Source organism: Neophocaena asiaeorientalis, unplaced genomic scaffold (genome assembly GCF_003031525.2).
Source record: "Neophocaena asiaeorientalis asiaeorientalis breed wild unplaced genomic scaffold, Neophocaena_asiaeorientalis_V1.1 scaffold324, whole genome shotgun sequence".
In the NCBI taxonomy this organism is placed as follows: Eukaryota; Metazoa; Chordata; class Mammalia; order Artiodactyla; family Phocoenidae; genus Neophocaena; species Neophocaena asiaeorientalis.
The window spans coordinates 363,500-390,947 of NW_020172458.1; the positions used below are offsets into that span (position 1 = coordinate 363,500).

Consider the following 27,448-nt stretch of genomic DNA (forward strand, 5'->3'; position numbering starts at 1 on the left):
TAATTTTTCACAGCAATAGCTGTAATTTTTAATTTCTAAAGCACTTTCAGCCACAACATCTCACTTAATCCTCACAACAGCCCTCTCAGAGTAATAGAAATAGAAAGAGTGGAGAGAGAAAACAGAAAGAGTCTCTCTAATTCCTAAAGACACCTGCAGAGTTTTCTGTGCGTTGCAGGAGAAAAACATCCCAGGATGCTGTAGCAAGGCTTACTGATGTCCTGCCACTAAAGCACAGCACTTGGGAGAGAGATTACAATTAGGCTGAACGAACACAGGGTCCCTTTAGACAGTTTTATATAATTTGAGGAGGCATGTAAAGTTGAGAATCTGTGTCAACTGCAAACTCCTCTGTCCATGAGAAATCTGCAATCATCAAAATTTCTGGGTGGCACTGTTTTGACTGTCTACTGGTAAACTAAAGCGAAGTGTTCTCCCACCGCCAAGTCCTACTTTCACCAACCTCATCTAATTTAAAAACTGTGTCTCTGTGATGGTAAACATGCTCAGGAGGAAGAGTTTGGGTTTTTTGTGTTTTTTAAAAGACTTTTTGACGTGGACCATTTTTAAAGTCTTTATTGAATTTGTTACAATAGTGCTTCTGTTTTCTGTTTCGGGTTTTTGGCCCCGAAGGCATGTGGGATCTTAGCTCCCTGACCAGGGATGGAACCCACACCCCCTGCGTTGGAACGTGGAGTCTTAACCACTGGACCACCAGGGAAGTCCCAGGAGAAAGAGTTTTGATCAAATGTGTTTCTGGTGTCAGGAATCTTCCCATCGGTCCTGGTGTCCAGGTTACTTTAAAGAGGAAGACAAAACAGCAACAAACTGTATTCCTTGGGATTTCTAATGCTCTGAGGAGGAGATATATTGTGACTGCTGTCCCCAGTAGGGACATATGCAGTCTAACAAGACAGGCTATACTGCAAGAAATACATCCTATGACATAAATGACTCATCTGCTGAACGCTGACATTTTTCAAACGTGTGTAAACCCAGATGATCCCAGACCTACACCTAACTTCTTCATTCACTCATAAAACATGTCCTTCTGGGGCTTCCCTGGTGGCGCAGTGGTTGAGAGTCTGCCTGCCGATGCAGGGGACACTAATTTACTCCTCATCCCTGAAACCACATTTAATCCTACACTTTAGCTCTGCTAAAAGCTTCAGCAGTTGAGAGAGAAAGGGTCAAGGCCAGCAATCTACATAGCTGATCGGCTTTCTTATACCAAGCTGAGAACACTTCATGAGATTTCTAAAGCCACTTTCCTGTGGGGAGAGAAGCAAGGAAGTCTGGAAACATTTTGTTCATGAATAAATGTTTCAATTAATAAATTAATGGGAGGGAGGCAGGAAGGGAAAATAAACATTAGAACAAACAAAAGAACATATCATCACAGAATGACTTAGGAAGGAGCTAGGGATGCCTTTTCTTTCTCTCTCTCCTTTCCCCCCCAACCCCCCCTCTCTCCCTCTCCCCCGCCCCCTCTCTCTTTCAATGGTGACAGCAAGCAGAAAACTAACCTGGGTCCGGAAGAACAGAGGAAAGCAAAGTAGGCTGCGGGCATGGGAAGAAAGAAGTGGGAGAGGAGGGCTTTAGGCACAAAAAGAAGCAACGTTAGCCCTGAGCTGAGCTCGTCATGTCCTCTGCACTACCAATCCATTTCTGTAGATGTGACAATGGAATCAGAAAGTCCTGCATGCTCCTGACCCTACGAGGTCAGAGACATGGACACAAAAATGTCGGAAACAGACGGATGGGGGAATGGCGTGGTAATATTGTTTTCCTAATAAAATAATGATAATGTCATTAATTTAAAAAGAAGATTGCACAGGCACCTGCCCTAGATATACCCGGTAACAGAGCGTGAGTCAGTAAGTAGACAAGAGTCACCTCGGGGAGTGACTGAGCCGCACCTACCGCAAGCATCCACAGCCCCACAGGAAACAGAGCAATCCCGCCCTGCCAGCTCCCACGTTCAGGGTCAGGAGACCCTGCCCTGGCTCGGCCACTGATGACTGTGAGGCCTTTGGGAAAGTCACTTCCACGCTCTGGGCCTCTTCCTCCTTTGCCATCTGGACAGAACACCATGGTCCCGCCTAGCTTCCAGGGCTGCTGTGAGCATGCGTGAAAAGGCAGGGTGCTGAGGGGTCCCAGACCCTTGCTGCCAGTGGCCCAGAAGGGTCCTGTGCTGGGAAGCTCTGGTCCTGCAGGAGCTATTACTATTTTTTTTCATGATTCAGATTATTTTTTTAAGTTTATTTTATTTTATTTATTTATTTTTGGCTACGTTGGGTCTTTGTTGTGGTGCGCGGGCTTCTTATTGCAGTGGCTTCTCTTGTTGCGGAGCACGGGCTCTAGGCACGCGGGCTCAGTAGTTGTGGCTTGCGGGCTCTAGAGCACAGGCTCAGTAGTTGTGGCGCATGGGCTTAGTTGCTCCGCGGCATGTGGGATCTTCCGGCACCAGGGCTCGAACCCGTGTCCCCTCCACTGGCAGGCGGATTCTTAACCACTGCGCCACCAGGGAAGCCCGGAGCTATTACTATTAAGTTAAATGCTCAACCACTGTCTGGGAAAGGAGCGAGGAAAACACGTTGAGGGAGAGCTGGAGGAAGCTGGCGAGTTAGAATCAGTCCTAACTCTGCCCTCACAGCAGCAGGTCTAGCTCAGACATTTGGGGTCCCTGGTTTGATACATCCCTAAGAAAAGGCGAAATTCCTAGTTGGTATTTTTTCGTAGTGGTGACCGTCTACCTTTAGCTACTCCACTGGGTTCCCTCTTTCTTGGGAGGCGCATATATCGGTTTTCTCCCCCGAACATCAATGCTGTCCCCTTCTCCTTCCTTCCGACTCCACCACACCGTGACTTTAGTCAATAACATTACCTTTCTCTGTGTTTACCTTGATGTTGTCAAATAGGCTTTATAACCATGAAGAAAGGGGGTTTCTGTTTGCTTTGTAACCGGTCAAAGACACAGCCACTCAGGGGAGCCTTTTGATAAGAAATACCCGAAGATCTTTGTTTACAGAGGGGTCACGTGAGAAGCCCTTCCTCCAGGTTACCGGGGGCTGGGAGGAAAGGGCCATTGCTCTGAGGCCAGGAGGCTGTTGGCCGAGAGCAGGGACATCGTCCCTCTGCACAGCTGGGCTCGCTCTGCCCCAAGCGGCAGTGGTCAGGGCAAGGCGCATGCTTCACAGTAGAGCCTCGCCTGACCCCTTCTCCAGGGAGCTTCTCAGGTTGGAAGCGAGACCCAGAGGCTTCTGAACCCTTTCAACCACGCTCTGAGCACAAATCAGGAAGGCAGGGATGGGGGTGGCAGGAACACAGACGAAGGAGCTATTTTTATTTTTTTAAGGAGCTATTTTTGAGTGACTGGAAATAAAAGCTAAACACAGGTGTGTTCTGCACCCGTGGACATGTTCCCAAATCCACAAGAATTCTATTTTATAAATAAACTAAAAAAGAAACCATTCGGGTTGCCACATTTCATCCTAGTTTCCAGGGACACACACAAATAGTTCGGGCCTTTGTGCATTATTTCAGGAACCGAGGAGGGCGTATAGGCACCCACTAAAGGTGTATGACTCATTTGCTAGAAAACTATATGAAGTGACAATCTAGGGCTAAAAATGAGGGCAACGTCTGCCCTATGACTCCTGCCACAGCTCATAGAAGCAGGGCAAAGGGAAACCACCTTAAATGATTATAAAATGAAACCACCACCAGAATTTGGGGTAAATCAAGAACGTCTACAGCAAAAGCCATCAAATTTAGAGAAGAGCTATTTCATCTCAACTCATAATACAATAAAGAGGCATATCAAAGTGCATATTAAACAAATTGTGGCGAAACTATTCACTCTGCAATATGAAAAGCACACAGTCATCTAAATGAACTTCTGGGCGATACCTAAACTCAGAGCAAGAGTAAGACTTTTCTATAAAGCAGGGTTTGACAGACTCAGATTCCGTCCTTCCCACCCTCAGCAGGCAAAATATTTATGGCATGTTTTCTTTCCAAATTCTTGCTGAAATCTCACCCATTGTGAATTCTTACCCACTGCAAATTCTTACCTATTTTAGGTATATATATTTTTTATCACTGTTACCTACTTGATATCACAGCATTCCAGCCCCAGCTATGAACTGGGCCCAGCCACAAGAGCCCCTGCATTCCCATTTCTGAGGGCAGAGAAAGAGCAGAGATGAACTGACAATTCCTAGGATTACAGGTACCAGTGATGGACCCCTCCCTGCGAGAGGCACTTATACACAGCATCTTAGTACATCCTCACGGCTGCCCTGTGAGGTCGGCTTTAGGGTCTGTGGCCAGACCACGTGGCCGGATATCTAGCCCAATCTTACAATGAAGGAGAGAAAGTTACCAGAGCCCTTCGCTGGAACAGAGAGGTTACACGAGCAGAGGCTGTTATGGGATGATAAAAGGCAGGCGCTAGGGTGATAGGGATGCAGCAGGTGGAAGCTGGAGCTGGGGAAAGCATCCCTCCATTGGTCAGCCCAGGGCTCTCCTGTGGAGCATGCTCTGTGGAAGGTGCTGGAGAAAGGAGGAGGGATGAGGCCCTGGAGGTGCGGACCAGGGCCTGGCTCTGCCAGGGACAGAAGTGGCAGGGAGGCAGGAAGGCGGGACCCTCGGGGGCTGGCGCTGCTGGGCTTGGGGGCGGGGGCAGGGTGAGACCAGGAGGAGCAAGTGCCAAGATGGGCCACCTGGGCGCTCTGGCCTGAGCAGCACAATCGGTGTGCGAGCCCAGGGCAAGGGGCCAAGCGGACAGGGAGGGTGCCAAGTGCCCGCTTTGCGAGTGTAATCGTGATATCTGTGAGCTGCTTCACAGGTCCAAACTGCTTCTAAACACATTCAGCTGTGGGGCTGGGAAAATCAGATGCAACCCTCAGGACACTCCTGACAGCAGCCTTCCGTTCCTTTCTCCCTACTGTGTAGACAGGACCGGGAGAGAGTCCCTCTCTGACTAAATAAGCTCTTCAAGAAACTTCAATTCCTTTTATTGGACTGGACGTCAGCCTGGCAGGGAGGAATGAAATAATCAGAATGAACGTGTTCTCATCGTATATAATCAAATGACAAGGACTGGAATATAAGATGTTAAGGTAGAAATACATGTGTTCAGACAAGAGACCATCCGTGGTGGGCTTTTCTTTCCCCCAAACCTTAGTAAATGTTATTGTACATCCGGTTTTCAACTGAAAAGAGGGTGCTCCCCCAAACAAAAACAGGAAAATGAGCCCCCCCGCCATTACAAAGAGTGGCAGCTGTTTAATCCTCTGGTCACTATATCATCACGGGGAAAAGTGCTCTACCCCTTCCCCTGTGGTAGTAGAACCAAGCCTCTGTGCCAGTTATCAGAGTATTTTTATCATGCTTCACAGCCATTTCATGTATTTGGTTAAGGGTCTGATTTAAAATACGAAATGCACCGTGCCTAGGAAAGCATCCCGGAGGAGGCCCGCCCGCAGGACAAGGGGAAGGGTGGCAAAGAAAGAACCGCCTTGCGTCCTCAGCTGAAAAGCACGAGAATGGCAGCGTTTCCCCTCCTCTGATTTCCGCCGGCCACATTCAACACCTACAGAGATGTACTGAAATAAGTTCATGGGAGAATATTTTACAGGTGAAAAGATGGATGAGTTCTGGGGCCATCAGCAAAGCAGGGAATAGTGTACTAGTCCAGAAAGTCACCCTAGCATTGTCCAGCACACCACTTTCGATGCAGAGGGTGAGAGCGCCAGGATTTCTCCCTAAAATAATCTGACCTTTGGCAATCTCCTTAACCTCTGGGGTCATGCATTCCCTGGCATCTATGGCTCAGGCTCTGAAAACACACAACCTCCATAGCCATTTCTTAAAGGTAACTGTCCTTGATTATAAGGTCATAAAGGGAAATCCTACCAATCACTTATGGACACACTCGGGGCCGTGGGATGGGGGATGGGCAACACCATGGTCCCTTGCCTCTCAGTAACGGCCAGAGACAACAGGACCCAGGGCCTGCTTCCCACCTTAAGCCCCTGTTCTCTCTCCCCTTTCCCTGCACCCTCCACCCTGTCAATGCTGTCCAGCCCCGCATGAACACAGGCAGCCATGTGATCCCCCAGTCACGCCCGTGCTAAGAGAATTCCACATTGCTTGCCACTTACCTGGATACAAGACTAAAAGCACCTTATACATCCTAAAGACTGCTCAGCTTTTTGTCGTAGTCAACCATCACAAAAACCCTATACTTCAGAGAAAAGGCCATATATTCCAGGAATTACTTAAATAATGGATCTTTCAACCACCCACTTGGTGAGTACCGTTGCATGAAAGCATACACGGCACATGGTCCAGGCCCTGTTAAGCTGCGTCACTTCACACAGATGTAGCCTAAAATCACTGTCTGTAGTGATAATAAAATCATCCGAGCTTCTCAGCCCCAGCAAGACGGGCAAGGCTCTCTCAGGCGCGCTACCTGTCGTTGATCTGTACAGTAAACATTCTTTAAGCCTTTTCTGCCTGTGATGTACGACTTCGCCTTTTGGAAGCCCCTCCTTGGACACCTCATGGCACAGAGCTTTGCAGCCAGGGCTGCTGTGGAGGGTGGGCTCTCTGACCAAGCAGGCCGTCTTCCGCCTTCCGGGTTAGCCCTTCTGGGACAGGGCCATGCAAATCTGCAGCTGGCTCCAAGGAAAACGGAATCTACTGGAGTTTCAAGTTCATTCATTCACCTGGCTACATGTGGCTTAGCCTGATTGAGAGGAAAGACGTAAGATTCTTCCTTGGGAATGCAGGATCATGAAAATTAACTGCTTCAAGGGTTAAAATATAAGCACGTACTATCCAGTCAACACCTCAAAGTGGTTCATAGCTTAGAAGGCAGGAGGGAACCTTTGTTTACCTTATTGATGAGAGTGACTATATCTCCTTCTTTGATTGTCAATTCATCGTCGTTCTGTGCCTCATATGGAAATATTACTTTGCAGTAATCCTTGGCTGTAAGAAGAAAAGAAAACACAACCCTTAAAATGCTTTATCTAATAAGCTGGTCCAGGAGGAGATGTTACATTAACTTCAGAGAAAAGCACGCTTAACAGAAAGAGCACAACTACTGTGTAAAGAAAGAAGGGTCACCCTCGGAAAACTATCCAAGATTGCTCATTTTTGGTTCACGCATATTTATTCTCATTTTTCCCTCAAAAATCATGTGACATCATGAAAGCAATTAACTGCTTTGCTTCTCTCAGGCAGAAAAGCAAAAAAGGTTTCCTTGGTCTCAGAAAATAAATGTGTATTTTTGAATACTCTTTATTTTACATACCTTTTTTTTTTTTTTTTTTTTTTTTTAAATTCTTTTTTTTTTTTTTTTTTTTTTGTTGTGGTACGCGGGCCCCTCACCATTGTGGCCTCTCCCGTTGCGGAGCACAAGCTCCGGACGCGCAGGCTCAGCGGCCATGGCTCACGGGCCCAGCCGCTCCACAGCATGTGGGATCCTCCCGGACCGGGGCACGAACCCATGTCCCCTGCATCGGCAGGCAGACTCTCAACCACTGTGCCACCAGGGAAGCCCTACATACCATTTTTTAAAAAGATATTCACCATGTATTTCTTCTTTAGGTCTTTTTTAAAAAAATTAATTTATTTTTATATTTATTTTTGGCTGTGTTGGGTCTTTGTTTCTGTGCGAGGGCTTTCTCTAGTTGCGGCAAGCGGGGGCCACTCTTCATTGCGGTGCACAGGCCTCTCACTATCGCGGCCTCTCTTGTTGCGGAGCACGGGCTTAAGACGCGCAGGCTCAGTAGTTGTGGCTCACGGGCCCAGCCGCTCCGTGGCATTTACATACCATTTTATATATTCTTCAGGTGAATGCATAAGTAGACATAATCTACAAAGAGCAAAAAGCTTAAGTTTTGCCCTCACTGTCTTCCACACATCACTGAATCAGAAACAGGGTATCTGTATGTTACAAAGCTGACACGGCACTCAAAACAATGAGAAAGACTCCATTACGGTCCATCTTAAGAGACAGATGTCAATGGAGTTGTATGTGAACATGTGTCAACCACAAATGGCCAACAAATACTGACCAAATGCTCTTCGCACGCGTGTCGGGGGGAGAACTTTTCAAATATGTCCCATGGTCTCTCTGTGGGAACCTGCCTACTCAGGAACCTACGACTGTTCGTCAGCAAGGAAATGCACCAGCTTTCACCAAAGAGAGAAAAACACTAAGGCCACTCAAAAGCCACTCAAATATGCCCTGAATTATATGCTTTTGAAAGGCTACCTGATATTAAAACCTTCTCTATGTACACAAAGGCACCTGTTTAGAAGACACTGAAAACATTTGTAAGGTATTTGGGAAACTAAGACTTAGAGAATAGGTCTAATGACACAGGACAGAAGGTGGAAAGAAAAATTCAAGAGAATTAGTGTCTACCTGGACAGGTATTTATTAGTCCTCCTCAAAGTCAACAACCCTAATGGCTTTGAATGGCGTTAAATATTGCCCAACGATTAGGCCATTCCTGCAGACAGATTACAGCCTAGAGCCATATGCATAAGTATCAATTACAGTGTTCCTAGAATAATTTTTATCACTAGAATGTGGGATTCTTTTTATTATGGTTAATGTCACATCAATCAAAGAGTGATATATAAAATCAATGCAATAAAAAGTCTATAATACAGACACACTGTGGTCTAGCGTTGGGATATGACAGAGAACAGGGAGGGGAGGAGAGACGAAAGGGGAGAGGGAAAGAGAGGGACTTACTCTGTTTACAGATGCTTTTGCTTTCTGTCCAATGGCTTGAAGATATCAGTTACACCCCCTATCCTAGTGCTGGAAACCTTCTGTCTTAGGTACTCTGGGAAGCTGATGCCTTTTGCTCCTTAACTCATCCTAAGAGGCACTAGTTCTAAATCCCATCAATACCAATCCGCCCATATATTCCTAAGCCCACATAGTTCCATCCCTCTTAAATTCGTTACAGCAAACCTCCCAAACTCTGAATTGGCCCAAATGTTCTAAAGGGAGGGAAAAAGTTAAGCATCTTTAAATTGGATAATGACAGCTCCTTACCAATTTTCCTACTGACTGTGCTAGTGAAATATGACTACCCAACCTCAAAACTTACAGCAACACTGAAATAAATACAGTATTATTGAAGAAATGCCCTGCAGAGTCCTGGCTTTAAGAATAATTTGTTGGATCAAAATCATGGAAACGTTTTACACAGAAGATAAGACATCCATGGCCAACAAAGAAGAGGAACAAGTCATGTTTTTATTCCTTTCCATCAAAAAAAGTCAATTACATAGAGAATGGACTTGAGGACGTGGGGAGGGGGAAGGGTAAGCTGGGACGAAGTGAGAGAGTGGCATGGACATATATACACTACCAAATGTAAAACCGATAGCTAGTGGGAAGCAGCCGCACAGCACAGGGAGATCAGCTCGGTGCTTTGTGACCACCTAGAGGGGTGGGATAGGGAGGGTGGGAGGGAGGGTGATGCAAGAGGGAAGAGATATGGGGACATATGTATATGTATAACTGATTCAGTTTGTTATGAAGCATAAACTAACACACCATTGTAAAGCAATTATACTCCAATAAAGATGTTTAAAAAAAAAAGTCAATTAAGTGTGGTAGACATTGTTGGTTAACTTCCCGGCCACCATTCCCCATTCCCTTCCCAGTTCATAGAATCCTAATTTGCTCAGGCATTGTACTCAGGAATAGGGAACACTCCACAGCCCTAGGGATGAGTCAAGTACGTCTAGGCAAATAATATTTTTTATAATCATTTTAAAAATTGAAATATAGTTAATTTACAATGTTGTGGTAGTTTCAGGTAGACAGCAAAGCGATTCAGGTACACACACGTGCACACACACACACTCGTTTTCAGATTCTTTTCCCATATAGGTTATTACAAGATATTGAACATAGCTCCCTGTGCTATGGAGTAGGCCCTTGTTGGTTATCTATGTTATATGTAGTAGGGTGTATATGTTAATCCCAAACTCCCAATTTATCTCCCCCACTCCCACCATCCCCTTTCACAACCATAAGTTTGTTTTCTATGTGTCTATTTCTGTTTTGTAAATAAGTTCATTTGTACCATTTTTTTAGATTCCACATATAAGTGATATCATATGATATTTGTCTTTGTCTCACCTACTTCACTTAATATGACAATCTCTAGGTCCATCCATGTTGCTGCAAATGGCATTATTTCATTTCTTTTATGGCTGAGTAATATTTCATTGTATATATGTGCCACATCTTCTTTATCCATTCCTCTGTTGATGGACATTTAGGTTGCTTCCATGTCTTGGCTATTGTAAAGAGTGCTGCTATGAACACTGGCGCACACCATATCTTTTCGAATTAAGAGTTTTCTTCTGATATATGCCCAAGAGTGAGATTGCAGGATCATACGGTAACTCTATTTTTAGTGTTTTAAGGAACCCCCATACTGTTCTCCATAGTGGCTGTATCAATTTATATTCCCACCAACAGTGTAGGAGGGTTCCCTTTTCTCCACACCCTCTCCAGCATTTATTGTTTGTAGATTTTTTTGATGATGGCCATTCTGACTGGTGTGAGGTGATACCTCATTGTAGTTTTGATTTGCATTTCTCTAATAATTAGTGATATTGAGCATCTTTTCATGTGCCTGTTGGCCATCTGTATGTCTTCTTTGGAGAAATGGCAAATTTAGGTCTTCTTAGGCAAATAATGTTAATTTCTCTCCCCTTTGTTGGTGATTGGTTGAGGCGTGAGCATGTGATCCACTTCCAGCCAATGAGACGTGAGAGGAAATGTGCTGGGGGGGGGGCAGTTAGATTTTGTTCCCAGATAAAAAAAGATACATGAGGAAAATAGTTGCCCCTGCCTTTTTGCTTTTAACACTGTTTCATCCTTGTTGGAAGATAGTACACAGTTTGGTGCTGTTGCAGCCACATTTCACCCATGAAAGGAAAGCCAAAAAAATCAAAGAGGAGGTGACCCTAAGCCCTGACATTGTTGAGATGTCTGTTGAATTAACCAACTTCAGGGCACCTGTCTCTGGATCTCCTGTTATCTGACTTAATATAACTCTGTTGCTTATCATTACTTTGTGGTCAGGTAGGCATTTATCACTCAAAGCCAGCCTGACATGAAGGTTCCCTGACATGAAGGAACTCAGTAGAAGAAAGAGGACACTTCCAGTAACCTCCTCTGAAACACTTCACTATAATCTGCCTCCCCCACCAAATCTTCTTGCGACGTATCTTTGTCATTCCCTTTTCCCCCAACCCTTCCCTTGCTACCTTAAGACCTGGCCTCCTAGTAGGAGGTTCATAAATGACTATGGAATTGACTTGTAACCAACATAGAAAACATTTACAAGAAAGTACTAACATGCCTTTAAAATGTTTCACAGGGCCATTTTGTTTTATGCCCACAGTTTTCCTATAAGCTAAAGGAGGGTAGGTGTCCCTCTGTCTTTTTAAAAAAACAGCTTTAATGATGTATGATTTATATACTATAAAATTCACATATTTTAGTTGTACAGTTTGAAGAGTTTTAATATATTTATATAGTTGTGTGGCCATCACCATAACCCAGTGTTAGAACACTTCCACCATGTAGCTCTGCTGTTTTATATGTGAGGCCTTAGACACAAAACTACCAATTTTAGATAAAAGGAGATAAAGGTGCCAGTGGCTACCATCAACTACCTCTCTCTGCAAAGCAGGTTCCCATGCCATACCTCGCCCCTCTTTGTATCCCCAGAACCTGACACAGCTCCCACTCAATGTTTCTTGATCATTCTCTAGCAACACCTAAAAAGTAGAGGAAAATCTGTGGGAGAGCAAAGTAGGAAGAGAAGATTCTGGGCTAGAAGTCAGGAGAGTCAAGACTGGGTTTGGCCCCCCCGATCTTTGCCAAGCACACAACCTGAGGCAATCACACCATAGCTCTGGACCTCATGTCCTCACGTGTAAAAGTGAGGCCGGCCAAGGAGCGCCAACAGGAGAGTTTGGTTAACTTTAGCAGGACACTTTCAGCAAATTTAAACTTATTCCAGAGGTCCAGTATAAAACAACTAAAAACAGAGCTGTCTGGTTAAATTAGAGAGTGGGGCTGGTCCATCTCCCACCCAGGTCCCCAGAAACATCCCAGTGAAATGCTGGAGGCGTCAAGGAGCACACTGGGCTATACCTTCGTCCTCGCCGGCTCTGACAGTTCAGAGCTCTGGTCATGAGCACCGTAACTCAGAACACTCCTGACCAAATATGGCAACCCTTCGCCTCACATGTTAAGTTATTATGATATATTTGAAAATAAGAATTTGTTTTTACTTCTGAAGCATTCGGGCCCTAATTCAGCAGTATTGGAAAATAAGAACATTATGTTGGTTTGGATGTTCCAATGGTTTTAAGATACTCAAAAAAAAATTCAAATGCAAAAAACTTTATGAACTCTGAAAATACGATTTTAACTTTATAGTATATGGAACGAAGATGTTCCCCACTTTAATTCAAACATTTATTGAGTCACCACCATGAAAAAGATATTGTCAGTTCCTGGGCCTGTGATATACAGGTCAGTCCAACCACGCCCTCCCACCCTCGCACGGAAGTGACAACCTAGTGCCTGGAGAAAGGCGAGGGGAGAAGAACGACAGTAAGAAAAGACAAGTACACGAATAAGCATCAACTCACTATGACTGGATATTGTCATGGTGTTTCAGAGAAAGGCAAGACTGCATGCAGGAGAGAGATCACAAAAGAGGAGGCATTTGATATGTCTTGAAAGAAGAGTATAATTCCAAATCCTTTTTGAACGTGCGAAGATTATAAATTTTAAATGAATAGCAGACAGAGGTAGAGAGGAAAGGACTGAAGCTAATTTTTGGAGGCAGTCATTTTCCATCTATTCGTCAATTAGATGGATTTAATTAGTCCAAGATCAAACAGGAATGAATACACACAGACACATAAAGAAATAAAGGCACAATTTATCCAGTAATTAAGATGATTTTGCCTCTATTTTTTCTTTAGAAAGATTTAAAAATACTAATAAATTAGCGTAAGACTGAAACCTTAAGTCAGTTCTTAAGCTTTTTTGTCTTAGAGTCAGTCCCTTAAGAATCTGATAAAAAAGTAATGACTCTGTCTTTCCAGAAAAAGGAAAACAAAAACATAGACACGTTCAAAGGTGCAGAGAAAATGTGGTATACAAAATCAGATTCAGAACCCTGAATCTCTTGCCCAGTTCCCAATCAAGAGACCCTTACTAAATGATGATTGGCATTCAAATTTTAAGATACACCAAGAAGTCCAGTCATAATTCACACCACCTCCAAAAAAAACACAAAAAAACAAAAAACCCATTATGTCAATCTCTAAATTTCTAGAAATTTACATGAGATTAAAAACAGATTGTTCACAGAATTGAAATCACATGACCACATCCGATGACACCCTTCAGCTGGCTTTATAATCTACTCATACAACAAACAAACAAACTTAAGAAAATACCCCCACCTTAAAAAAAAAAAAAAGCAGAAGAAACAGAATAAACATATCAGCAAAGAGAACATATAAACACACACCAAGAAAATAACATTCAATTTAGAACAATTCTCTGGGCTCAATTTAGGACATGAAGATCAAAACCCCATGTGTCACAAAGTCTGGTAGGAAGCCTTCCAGAGCTTTCAGCAGGGATGGAAAGTACCAGGTCATGCCTGGAATTGAAAATTTTCTTTTCCTTTGGGACACCAGAACAAACACATCAAGCTCAGTGGTGTCTACTTTCACCAACATCAAAATCTGAAAATTCTTTCATGAAACTGACAAATATTATCAGAGACCCTACTGGTTCATAAGCCCTTATCCAGAAGCCCTGGGGACAGAATTTTTCAGATTTTAGAAAGGAAATACATTGCACATGCCATATAATATGTAACATCCCCAGCTGGAGTCTGGGGCTGCACCCAACCATCAAATACATTAAAATTTTGCAGCAAATGGATGATTCGTCACCCCGAGTGGGATAAATAAAGACTATACCTAAATGCTCATTAGTCCAGGACAAGTTTGCTCACCCAAGGGGTGATAAAACCTTTTGGTTTTCGGGAGCTTTTTGTATTTTGTAATTGCAGTAAGGGTGTTGACATCTATCATGTTCTGGGGAAAAGAGAATAAGTTAAATAAGACTAGTTATCTGGTTCCCAGGGAGCTTACAATCAAGGAGAGGAAATAAGGCATGTATACACAGAGCTCTGGACAAGGCAGCAGTGAGGAGAGAATGAGAGTGATGTGTTTGCCTTAAAGCCTCAGAGATTCCGAAATGGGGAAACTACTTCCCAAAGGAGAGACTCAGGGTCCCTCCTGGGAAGAGCAAAACGGCACTGGCCCCTGCCTGGACAATGTTCTAGGACTTTGACCAGAGGAGGAAGAGGAGGGGTGTTTCTCAACCATCCCCGATGACAAGAATGATGTAGGGCACCTGTTTCTTCTATGCCTGCCCAGATCCCTTCCCTAGGGATTCTGAGGTGGGACCAGGAATCCAGCAGCTCAACCAGCACCATGTCCCCCAACCCCGGGTGATTCTCATCAGCAGGGATGCTTAAGAAACACGAGTCCAGGTTAGTGGTCCTCATGCTTGAGTGGGCATTGGCATCAGGTGGAGGATGTGTACAAACAGAAACCCCAGGGTTTCCGATTCCATAGGGCTGGAGCAGGGCCTGGGGATTTGCATCTCTAACAAGTCCCCAGGGGATGCTGACGCTGCTGGTCTGGGGATCACACTGATCTAGCCATGGGTATTAGCAAAATGTCAATGCCAGGAAGGAACAAAACAACCGTGGGGACCTGGAGGGTGGGCCAGCGTGGCGGCAGTGCCGGGGCTGTCTGTGCTGTATGAGAGATTTAAGTGAGAAATGCAGTTCTGCGTCAGTCTGAGGATCCAGGGCTCGTGGGGAGGGGTGAGATGAATACATTTGTTCAATAAATATTAACTAAGCGTCCAGTGTGCGCCCGGCAGCAGAGATATAGGAGTGCCCTCCTGGGGCGTACCACAGTCTACACCAGTGGTGTGCAACTGCTGTGACTTGGCTTCCCAGGAGACACTGGCAATGCCTGGAGACATTTATGGTTGTCACAACCTGGGGGGAGGCAGTAATAAGTATAACTGACATCTAGCGGGTAGAGGCCAGGGAGCTGCTAAACATCCTACAATGGACACAGGACAGCACCCCAACAAAGAATGATCTGGTCCAAATGTTAACAGGGCCAATGTGGAGAAAGCCTGGTCTCTACCTAAACTCAGACAGGGAAACAAAACACAATGCATTCGTCACTACATTGTCAACTCCAGTCTTCACAAAACGCCTTCCTCCACAAGAAAGCTGACTGTGACCCCTCTGGTCTTGGATGTTGCTGGGAATATGACTTGCAAATTATTTCACAGCTATGAGTTATGCCACTTTCTATTCTCTCACTTTAAAAAGAGAAAACAATCTTTTTTTAAAGAAATCAAAATCTGACAAGCAAGGGAAGTCTTCCTGTTCTCTAGTATGGGGTAGATCATGGCTCGTCTCAATGGCACCTTCTCCTGCTCAGATGGGGAGAAGCGCTGAGTCTTTGGAAGGAAGGAAATCCACCAGGATAGCAGAAAGGGAGCTCACTTTTTTCCTGCAAGCGGGCTGTATTTGAAATCCAGGTCATCTGCAGCATGGGTAGGCTGGGCACCCTCGCAGAAGGACCCCTCACTCTGAATCCAGACAGCAAGGTCTGTGCTGGGGGCACTCGATGAAAGGTGCATCCTAGGGACAGCGGGGACCTGAGACACCGAGCCTGGGGGCTTTAGTACATAACAGGTGCGGGAGGCGCTTAAAGGGCTGGGTAGGAAACATGTTTCGTATTGGATGTGCCCAAATTCCCAGGTCTGAGGGTGAGTGAGCTTTGGAGAAGAAAGGTGAGCAAAAAACACCTATCCTGGCAAAATAGATTAAAAGAGTTCCTAGGTAAGGCTGATAAAAATCCCAACATAAGGGAGTTGACCCTTTTTTCTCCTATTCAAACATGTGGTGACAAAGCAAAAATTAGCTCAGACTGAGAAAGTAAAAATCTGCAAATGCGGATACAAACGCAGATAGAGCCAGCTGCAAAATGAACCGGAAATAGCATTTCTCCCAAGCACACACACTATAGCTGGAAAGGGTCCTAACAACCCTTCTCTGAGCGACGACTGCTTTCTTGCTCTCTGAGAAAGTCTGTCCTCTAAGACCACAGACTATCAGAAACTTTGCTTTTTTATACTGTATTAGTAAGAATGAAATGTTTCACGCTTGGCTGAAAGAAACAAGTCACTGTGAAACAGAGAAGCCTTGAATCCCCACACAAGTGCAGGGCCTTATGTAAGGGGTTCTGGACACAGCCCTGCACGTCTATCTTAACTTGGTGGTGGTCCAGCTCACAGAGAGACCCGATGTGGCCCGACTCACACAGCCCTGTTTTGCTTGGGGCCTATCAAAACACTGCTGATTCGTTTACATTTCACTCACTTCCATTTCTCCTCCAAATCTGTAACTGCTCAGTTTTCTTTTGTTTGGTGCGATGCTCCACAGGTCCTCCTGGGCAGTCTCCTCGTTGCAATGAGCCCATAAACTTGACTTTGTCAGACTAGCCTAGTTTGTCCCTGGCGCTCTTGGGCTGACTGGCCTGGGACAGTGGCTACAAAGAACAAGGGTCTGTCAAGCCCCACAGAGCAACCACTGGCGACCCTCCAGAAATCTGAAATAAGCTCGAGGGTCAACAAATGTGTTCTTTTCTTTCTGGTGACTGTGAACTTGGGAAAGGAGACCCGTGGCTTCTACACTGCTTTTACAAGACTCTGTTAGATAGAGAGCCTGGTAAATTGAAACCATTTCTAATTCTCCATCTGCCCAACCACCACTGTTGCCAGTGCCCACTGAGTCCATGGCACTTTTCCGGACTGGATGGTGGGGATGTCAGGTAGAAGACACAGCCCCCTCCACGAGGGATCAATGATAGCCACAAGGCACTATGTGTCACCATCACAGGGGACAACTCCTAAGAAGCAAGTCAAGGGACAAAGTGATCAGAAAGGTGGTACAAGTGTCTGGTGATAACGTGAGGGGAGGTTAAACAGAGAAAGTTTAGCCCTTGCCCCCCAGCCATCATTTATTCAGAAGCCTGACCTGCCTTTGTACAAATTCTGTCAAGGACTATTTTTTCCCCAACCCACCTGCTCAACTGGTCCTCTGAATCTCTAAGACTGAACTGTTTGTTCAAGAAGATGCTAAATAATCATTTCTCTGGGCTATTTCTCTATCCCACCGAGGCCACAAATCATCTGCATCAACTGTAGTAAGAAAGAGGGGAACTCCAGATGTGGGGAGCTGGAAATACCTCAGAGCACTTCATTTATGAATATTTAAACAGTTTTCCTCTTGTTATGAAAATTACGGCAATCTGCTCCTCAGCCCACATTTCCGATGAATTTCAGTATCATAAAAGCTTCACTGGGGGAGGGGAGATGATGTTAGTTGTTTAAATAAATCCTGATCAGCTGAGTTTCACTTTCCCTCAGAAGATATCAATCCACATGAACATTTTTTGAATCATCATAACTTACTCGTGACGTGAGCTTGTATTTGAGCGCACTAAGGAGACAGCTATGTGGGAAGGGGCTTCTCTCCTCTGTACCGCTGGGCAAGTTTCGTTATGGGTGTGACTTCCATCCAGAAGGAAGGAGGCTGTGTTGTTCCCAAGCTCCGAGTCATTTCTAAAAGTGGGTCAGCACTCTCTGTCCTTCCACCTGAACTTGGGTGTTGCATCAAAATCCAGAAGCAGCGAAAGGTTCCAAATGGAAGGGGCTTTCTAGTGAACTAGGGTGCCTCGTGGAAATCGTGGGAGAACAATTACCCCAGAATTTGCTCTTTACAATGAAAGCCAGAGAGTGTGTGAGGCGTGAGATTAGACTGCAGCAATTCTTACTCTGGGTCCATGAAAACACATCTGTCAATAAATATCTCTCAAGTCTTCACTGACAGAGATAATTCTTCCCGACCTACCACCCGCTTACACACATATTTATATCCATGGCATCTTTGCCAAATGACATCTTCTCATATTCCTAACTCAGTCGTTCGCATCTTCCTTTTGTCTCTCCCATCGGCTGTTCAATTCTTTGAATGCAGAAAGCTTTCACTCTGAATTGTAAAGCTTTCGGAATTAAATCAGAGAGTGAAGATGCTGGGAGAAACCTGAGGGCTTCACTCTAGTACAACCCTCTGACTTCACAGACAAGGCAGACCACGAAGAGCACAAGGCCAGAGAAATAAAATTATTTGCCCAAGGTCACACAGCTAGCTAATAAGAGAGCTAGTCCTGGAATCTGTGCTTCCTAACTCTTAGCCAAAACACACCACCCAGCCCTGTAAAACCACTCTTTATTAACAACTCATCCCCGCTCTGTGATGCATCTAGAGATGGACGTAGTTAATAGATACTTGTAGGAGTGAAAAAGGCTTGGGCTAGACTCCCACATGCTCAAGGGAGCTGAGCGTGATGAACTGTGTTAAAATCCAGGCCCAGGAAGCCCATCTTAGATCCCAGAGTTACTTTCAAACTATGCTGTCCAATATGGTGGCCCCCTAGGCACATGTGGCTATTGGGCACTCAAAATGTGGCTAGGCCAAGTTGAGAGGTGGCATATGTGGAAAATACACGCTGGGTTGTGAAGACTCATATGAAAAGAGAATGAAAATATCTCATTTAATAATTTTATATGGGTTACATGTTGAAGGGATAATATTTTCGATATACTGAGTTAAATAAAATATATTTAAATTAAGTTCACCTGTTTCCTTCTTTTTTTTTAAACCTGTTTCTTTTCTGGCTACCAGAAAGTGTAAAATCTTGTATGTGGTTCACATAGTATTTCTACTGGCCAGCTCTGCTCTAAAACACCTTCCATCCACACCACCTAATCCTGCCAAAAAAGACTTGAGTCTCCTGCCTGCAGACATTACAGAGGGTAAAAAAAATATATCACGGATGTGCGCTTATCCTAAGGTCAGTTCTTGAGGCCAGAGGATTGATTAGTCACCTAAGCATGCCCTGCAGACTGTCCTGTTTTGTGCCACAACCTTACAAGTGACACTCAGGTACCCCCTGCTTAGTCTCCCCCCAGAGCAACTCACCGGTCACCCAAGGTACTATTTACTCTGCAGAGAGAGGAACAATCTATAGGGAATTTCTCTTTCACTTCTCTTGAAACTCTTTTCCATTAAAAAAATTTCTCTGTTTCTCAGATTATTATTTCCGCAAACAAGAGTGAGGTTGGTGAAGGCCACTGGTTGTCACATGTCACGAGGACAGCCTGTCCCAGGGACTCCATTCCAGTTACGTTGGAGGTTTGATGCGTCTTTCCCTTCTCCTGCCCACCCCCCACTCCACCCATCCCAGCAAACTTGCCTAGTAACCTGGATCATTTATAAACCTGTCAACAGCCAGAACTACAAAATGAGTAGTTCAATGGAAGGAAGGATAGGCTACTGTCCAACAACAGGAAATGTTATCAGAAGTGGTTTAACTGTGAATTCTTGAAAAAAAAATTTCAGGCCGCTTCAAGAATCTTGAAGGTTTTACTGTCTAAAGGTAGGTTTAAGCATGCAAAACCTACAACCCGCATGAGTAACTGCGGGGCCAGTTTGGCTTTGGGAACATCTAGAAGCTCAGAACCCTTCCTGAAGGGTGGGCCCTCGACCAGGAGCACCAAAGCACCTGGGAATTTGTTAGCAAAGCAAAATTTCAGGCCCCACCCCAGACCTGCTGACTCCGAAATTCTGGAGGTGAGGCCCAGCTCCCCAGGTGATTCTGGGACACACTCGAGTTTGAGAACTGCTGGATCAGAGCCTTAGACTGGTGCGCTTCCCGCCGTTAGCCACAGTCTGATTGTACCGTTAACAGACTGAAGGCATGCAACCTCATCCGAACCTTAAACATCAAGACAGAGCTCTAGCGGCTGCATCTATAACATCCATGAACGTATTTATCTAAGCCACCATTTTGGGCTTGGCAAGTCCCATAAATTCATTTTTTAATGCCTAAGGCAGTATCCCTTATTTGCTCTCAAAACTACCTGTTTTGCACTGCAAAAGGAGCTCCTGGTATATTTTTCTGCAACGAAAAGAATAAATCTATGCTTGCTCTTATATTAGTCATAATTACATATGTATGACATATCTTCTCTCAACCTTTGGCTTTCCAAACTAGATTAGTAGTCTGTCCACATTATCCTCATAAGGAAATCTGAAGCTGGAAAAAAAAAAGGTTAAAATCCCTAGAAGGAACTGAAGCACTTATTTATGACTAGAGCATGTTCAGAACGTTCCAATTATTGGAAGAATGACTAAAGGAATTGGAGAGTTGCCAGATTTAGCAAATACAAACACAGGATGCCCAGTTACATCTGAATTTCAGATAAACAGCCAATATTGCATGGGACATACTAAAAACAAAAAAAAATTATTCATTGTTTATCTGAAATTCAAATGTAAGTGGGCATTCTGTATTATCTGGCTACTCTCGAATGGGGAATACTGACCTGTGGGAAGCTTTGGGGGAGACAACTGTCCTCAAATACTTAAAGGACTGTTAGGAGAACAATGGGCTAATATCAATATAGACCCAGAGACTAGAACCCATGGGTAAAAATTACAGGAAGAGCATATCCGGCTCAACAGAAGAAAGACATTTGTAACTATAGGAATTCAAGTAGAGATGTGCTGAGGAGAGTAGCAGGAAAGTCATCATTTGGGAGTGTCTGTTGAGTGGTTAGGCTAAAAGATAAAGCCTCTTTGATTTGAAGGCCTATGAATCCCTAAATTGCTTGAGTTGCCATCGTCTAGAATCTTCCTGCCTCGTGAACTACGCAAACTGCTCTGGGTATACACAGATAAGCCCTGGCTCTGCAACGTGGGTGAGAAACAAATGGCAAGAAAGCATCCTGGACCTCCTTGGTGGCGCAGTGGTTAAGACCCCGCCTGCCAATGTAGGAGACACGGGTTCGAGCCCTGGACCGGGAAAATCCCACATGCCATGGAGCAACGAAGCCCATGCGCCACAATTACTGAGCCTGCGCTCTAGACCCCATGAGCCACAACTACTGAAGCCTGTGCACATAGAGCCCGTGCTCTGCAACAAGAGAAGCCACTGCAATGAGAAGCCCGCGCATCACAATGAAGAGTAGCCCCCGCTCGCTGCAACTAAAGAAAGCCCACGCGCAGCAACGCAGCCACAAATAAATAAATAAACAAATAAATTAATTTTTTTAAAAAAGCATCTTGTTCCATCGAGGAACTTGTGCCCATCCTACTGGTAGAGCCTAATGAAACACATTGGTGTGCACTTTTTCCCCATGTGCTTTAAAAAAGCCATTAAGATTATGTAAGGATTTTTCAAAAGCGTTTCAATGATTATAAAATCCTTCACTGCTTTCAAACATAAAACAGATACACAAGGAAACTCACCCTTTGTCCTGCTGTCCATTTCTGTTTTTGACGAGTCTGGAGTTACTGCAGTCGGAGGTAACTTCTTGCCAATAGTCTGAGGGGAAAAAAGATGATCTTTACTCATCAAGATGATTCTCTCCATCAAGCAAAGGAATAAAAAAGATCAAGATCATGATGACGAAATGCTCCCAACTGGTCCTAAAAGCCTCATACTTAAGTTTTGGTATTGCTCTCTGTATTGGCTGCCATTCTTCCATTAGGCCTGGACCTCAGTGACAGATAGGTGGGAAAACCAAGCTAAAAAGGCTTTGTCCTTGTAGGCACTCCATATCTCTTATTCCCATTCTTCCTTGGTTCTTTTTTTTTTTTTGCAGTACGTGGGCCTCTCACCATAGTGGCCTCTCCCATCGCGGAGCACAGGCTCTGGACGCGCAGGCTCAGCGGCCATGGCTTACAGGCCCAGCAGCTCCGCGGCATGTGGGATCTTCCCGGACCGGGGCACAAACCCGTGTCCCCTGCATCGGCAGGCGGACTCTCAACCACTGCGCCACCAGGGAAGCCCTCTTCCTTGGTTCTTATTAGAAGGTTGATTACTTTCAGCAGAGAAAACAGGGACATTTCCCCTCAGTTTATGAGAAGCTGACTCAATCTATGGCCCAGAGGAGGTGTTCAAAGTGTCTGCAGCTTGGAAGGAAGGGCAGGAAGAGGGAAGGCACAAAAAGACAGAAAGAAGGAAGGGATGGAAGGATAGAAGGCCAGAAGGACAGACAGATGATGGGCAGGTGGAAGGACAGGCAGAAGTCAGAGTGTCCAGGGCAACTGTGCCTTGTCGTGTCTCCTTCTAGCCATCTAAAAGCCAACTTGCTCCAAAGGTGGAACAAGCAGGGCCAGCAGCTCCCTTCCTTCCCACCAGCCTTTCAACCCTCCAGGGCTTTGAAAAAGGCCAATGCTGCAGACCCGAGGCAGCTATTTAGTAGTTTAAAAAAAAAAAGAGTCTGTTTTGAGTTCATTTTCTTCCTTTCATTCATAACTAATTCTATTATCATCCATTATTTATGAACCATCCACAGAAAAGACTGGATATTGTCTCTAACTAAAGATATTCCCCCAAACACAGGCAACTCAGCGGCTCAAAGCAACAAAAATGAAAAACGAGACGAGCAGCAAAATGATGGTTCCAAAGGTGAGGTCTGTCCCCCCTCCTGTCCTTGGACATCACGTTTGTGTGATGGTGATTAACGCCCGAGGAAAACGTCGACTGATACCAGGGAAACAGCTCTCAGAACCAAGCAGCTGCGTGAACCTCCCCAACAATGAGGAGTTTCCCCAGTGAGAATTTCGGCCACTGGGAAAACCAAACATATCTCCTCCTTGAACACATGAAGGGGAATGAACTGCATAATTGACATGCTGGCACGGTGGAATTTTTCTTCAAATACGACTGATTCACCACAGTTTTTAATTTGAACAAGTTCTTCATGCTTCAAATGTTGAAACTAACATTAAATATGAATAAATCACAGAAAGAGTGTAAGATAAATCTAATCCTCAGCCCTTAGTGAATTTTTAAAAACATTTGTGACAGAAAGCCTTTACATTTTACACGGTGACATTTTTATTTAGTGCTGCAGGGCTTTCTATATTGGATAAAAAATGAAACCCCAAATACTATGCCGCTCCTCAACCGCCACTAAATACTCAAGCTAATAACACTGTGATTCCGAGGAAACATCAAGGAGGAAAGAAGCTTGTTGTTATCTGGCCATAAGGTCACATTTGATGAAAAACTGTTCTGAGAATCATCTTGAAAAATCAGGAATTGACAGTAAAAACAGATGCACTCAGTGTCATTCACATTCCTGCTCACACTTCCAACAGCATCTCCATCACTCTCTTTGTTTTCCCCTTTTGTGGACCAGAATAAACCATCGCTGCTGTTAACACATTAGGAAGAAGAAAACAAAAACGATTCATCCTTTAGTTGTTGCTGACAGTAGAGAGAGGAAAATACAGCGGTAAGAACTATGTCCAATCCTGACTTTGCTTCCACTCCTGAAAAAAAAAAATCAGACATCCGATGGTTTGGGCCTTAAGTCAGATGCCTTCCTTTAGAGAAACTTTCACAGGTTGTATATTGTTACGACACCCCCTTACTTGGTAACAAAAGGAAGTGTTGCCCTCCATCTCTGATGTCCTGGTTTACCAGTGCGTCCAAGCTAACAGACATCAAGAAAGGCCACCAGCTAAATATACTTACTTCTGAGCAGAAAGACATAAGAAAGCAAAGCTTACTCTATTATTTTTTTTCTTGCTATTTGAGAAAACACAGCGCACTGGTCTCTGCGTGGATCCCAGCATCGGGAGGTGGGGGTGAAGCTGATATTGCACTCTTCTTCTGGGGATGCTAGACCTTAACTCCTTCCTTCTTCCTCATGGGCCTTGAGGAAGGTCTAGAGTAAGGCCAGTTCCTCCCTTCTCAGCCTGGTCTTCCAGGCGTCCCAGAGATGAGAGCTGTTCAGGTGTCTCTCTCTCCTCTAGGACCCAGACCCAGAGAAGTATGGTTCTCAGACCTGCGGCACTAGCCTCACCTGGGAACTTTGTTAGGAAGTCAAATTCCCAGGCCCCGTCCCAGCCTTTCTCAATCGGAAAGTCTGGGGATGGTGCCCAGCAGCTTCTGTCTGAACACACCCTCCAGGGGATCCTGGTGTACATTCAAGTTTGAGAACCACCAACCTAGATGTAGGAGGGATTCCATTAGCATTAACCAAATCCCTTTTTTGGGATTAACAACTCTGGCGCCTATTCTCATACCTGGACAAATTATAAAACATCTTTTTCACTCTTCTTCCTCTCTTCTCTACCTCCTTTCCACTAAATGCCTTCCCCCTTCTCTATTCTCACTGGCATAAGAACTTGTCATCGCTACTGAATGAGTCGGTTCAGAGAGGCAATGAAGTTTAGTAGAGCAGACAATGTGACAATATCACTGAGGGAGAAGGAGGGGGGCAGAGGTGGCCATGAGACCCTTCACCGAAGGAGTACTGAAAGGATGAATGCATGGATGGATGGATGGACAGATGGATGAATGGATGGTAAGACCGCTTTGAACCAAAAATGGAAGACTGTATCTAGCCTCTCTGGGCTCAGACTACCGTGAAGGCCAAGTGGGCAGATCCCCATGACGGGGTCGACCTTCAGGGACAGCCAAGCCCTGCGGCTCCTCTGTGGCACTCCCCTTTACTGGCATTTGGGGCAGGACATTTCTTCACTGGAGAAGACTCTCACACACTAAAGGACAGTTAGCGACACTTTCTCCTGCTCACTAACAGCCTGTAGTGCTCCTTCCTCACTGCATCCACCCCAAACACCCCACCCCTTTCCAAACACCCCATTTGAGAAGCTCTATCCCTTGCCCTTCCTCTAAATATAAGAACAAAGACAAAGGTAGTGAATTACTGCGTTCTCACCAGGCTTCCAGCTTCCCGTACCTCTGAAAACATGTTTGATCCATTGGGCTAAATGTGAACAGAAACCCCAGCTTTTAAAGGGCACGCGTCATGACAGCAATGCCAAGTTCCAGTGCACACATAGGTCCCACATAGCTGAAGGTCAGCCACAGCGCAGGCCTACGTGGACGGACAAATTGGGAAATCACATCCATGCATCTCTCATCCACCTTGCAGGCAGTAAAGAAGGATGCTAGGCTTGCAGAGGCTATGGAAGAGCATTCGGGATCTCCACTTGTGGCTTCCTTGGCAGAGCTCAGAGTTCCTGCCTTCCTGGGTGTCAAAGAAGGTGTTATCCAGGACAAGCACGGGCCACACACTTAGGGGCTGTGTCGATGCTACTCAGGACACAGCTCTTTCAGCTCCTAAGAGATCTGCAAACAGGCCCATTTTACCACATGCCTTCGATGGAGGGACTCTTGGGCTCTGCTCCATAGCTCAGCCCAACATGTCCTCTTCTACTCCATGCTGTGGCTAAAGACTTCCTAGGACCCACATCCGCGATACTCTGCTCTGATTGCCCCCCAACTCAGAGGCTGCTGCTTGATCTGGGAGCACATGTACATATGGACCTGAAATGTATGAAATGTATGTATGAAATCTATGGAGCTGAAAGCTCTACAGACTATTACTATCAACCCACTTCAACACACAGTAATCACCAAGTTGGTGTCAATTTTTGTCTCTCCTGTCACACCCTAATCTCCATTTAAAACCTGATTGTTAAAAACTAATAATTCAAAAAATTCTTCCCTTTGAATATGTAATACCAGAAGTCCCTCTGCTGTTAGCTCTCTTAACAAAAGTACTAAGTAAAGTTTTGGGGGGTTTTGTGTACAGTAGGGGCATCATATATACTCCTAGCTCTGTAAGATCTGATAACACAGCCTCAGGACAGATAACACACATATGAGTTCAGTTAGTAGAGCTAGTAATTTCTTTTCTTTTCTGTGCCAAAATGAAGAAACTAATGCTTGTAGGAAAGACAATCACTGGATTGGACTCCAGTGGAACCCAGTTCCCTAATGACTAATATATCTGTTTCTCTTCGCAACTGCTGGAGTGTGAGACCAGGGTCCTGCTCAAACCAAGTGCAAAATCACTCCTCTGACTTTATTCTAATTCAGATGCAAGCTCCTTTGAGTGTAAAAAAGTTTCCAGTCATAGGACAATGCTAAGGAGAACAAAGTTTATGTCCTATCTCTGAAAGTCTCTTCTCCAATAATACTACAGAAAACTCTGAAATCACAAAGGCAACCAGGTTCGCTGCGTAGGGGGAGGAGTGAGAGAGCTCCTTGCATCCTAGCAGTTGGTGAAGCCCCCCTGTTGGTAGACCAGGCTTTCTGATGCCTATTCTAGAAGAGGGTGATCTTCTGAGAAGCTATACGGAGACATCACTCGAATGCTTACACAAAGCCAAACACAAGACGTGACTTTTCAAAAAGCTGGTAAAATACAAGATAAAGGACGGCTCTTTGAAGGCACGAGGCACGACTCTGACTACATTTGGTATCTGACAGTACCTTCCTTTTCTGTTCAGTACAGATTTGTTAAATACCCGTTCGATGTGAGACAGTGAAGCAGATGGAAAGGCAAGAGGACGCTGAACATCACTGCACACACTGAAACAGCAATTTGCTGGGTTCTCCAGAGTGGTGGTTTTTTTTTTTTGCGGTACGCGGGCCTCTCACTGTTGTGGCCTCTCCCGTTGCGGAGCACAGGCTCCGGACGCGCAGGCTCAGCGGCCACGGCTCACGGGCCCAGCCGCTCCGCGGCATGTGGGATCCTCCCAGACCGGGGTACGAACCCGTGTCCCCTGCATCGGCAGGCGGACTCTCAACCACTGTGCCACCAGGGAAGCCCCAGAGTGGTGTTTTCAGGGGTGCTCAGCCATTCAGCATGGTTATCCCAAATCCCGGTCAATATACAGGAAACAGAGAGATACAGGCTACGGGAGAGAGCGATGAGAAGAGAAACAAAACAGTAACTGTATATGACCATATCCACAACCTTTCAGCTTTCCTTTTCCACCACAAATCAGAGAGCTATACAAACTGCTATTAAAACTCACTGCCAACTTTTTATATTTATTCTTACATGCTCCTTTCATGAACATCTATGACTGATGGTATTAGGAGAAGTCTGCTTGGTGCTCAGCAGGGAGCGGTACGAGCAGGGCAGAAGCCCCTTATGTAGCCAGCTCCTGTCTGAGCCAGAAGAGAACTAGTACAAAAGAGTGTCCATACAATGGAGTGCCTGCGCACTTCTAATGGAAGGCTTTTCTACTCGCTGGGAAATTTACATTAGCAACTGTCAATTCACCCGCCTTTGGTTGGCCCAGCCTAAACGACTTGCTATGGACAGAAGATATGTCAGAGTAAAATACAA

General features: G+C 45.0%; 1 protein-coding gene across 2 annotated transcripts in view; it reads right to left on the reverse strand.

Moving 5' to 3' along the window:
- SH3KBP1 (SH3 domain containing kinase binding protein 1) overlaps nt 1-27,448 on the reverse strand; it is a 254,503-nt gene that overhangs the window by 83,320 nt on the left and 143,735 nt on the right. For both annotated transcript variants that reach the window (XM_024737998.1, XM_024737999.1), the window contains exons 6-7: nt 21,573-21,648; nt 6,908-7,002 (exon numbers count right to left, since the gene is read on the reverse strand). In XM_024737998.1, coding sequence (XP_024593766.1) covers nt 6,908-7,002; nt 21,573-21,648 — 171 coding nt within the window. The remainder of the gene's footprint in view (nt 1-6,907; nt 7,003-21,572; nt 21,649-27,448) is intronic.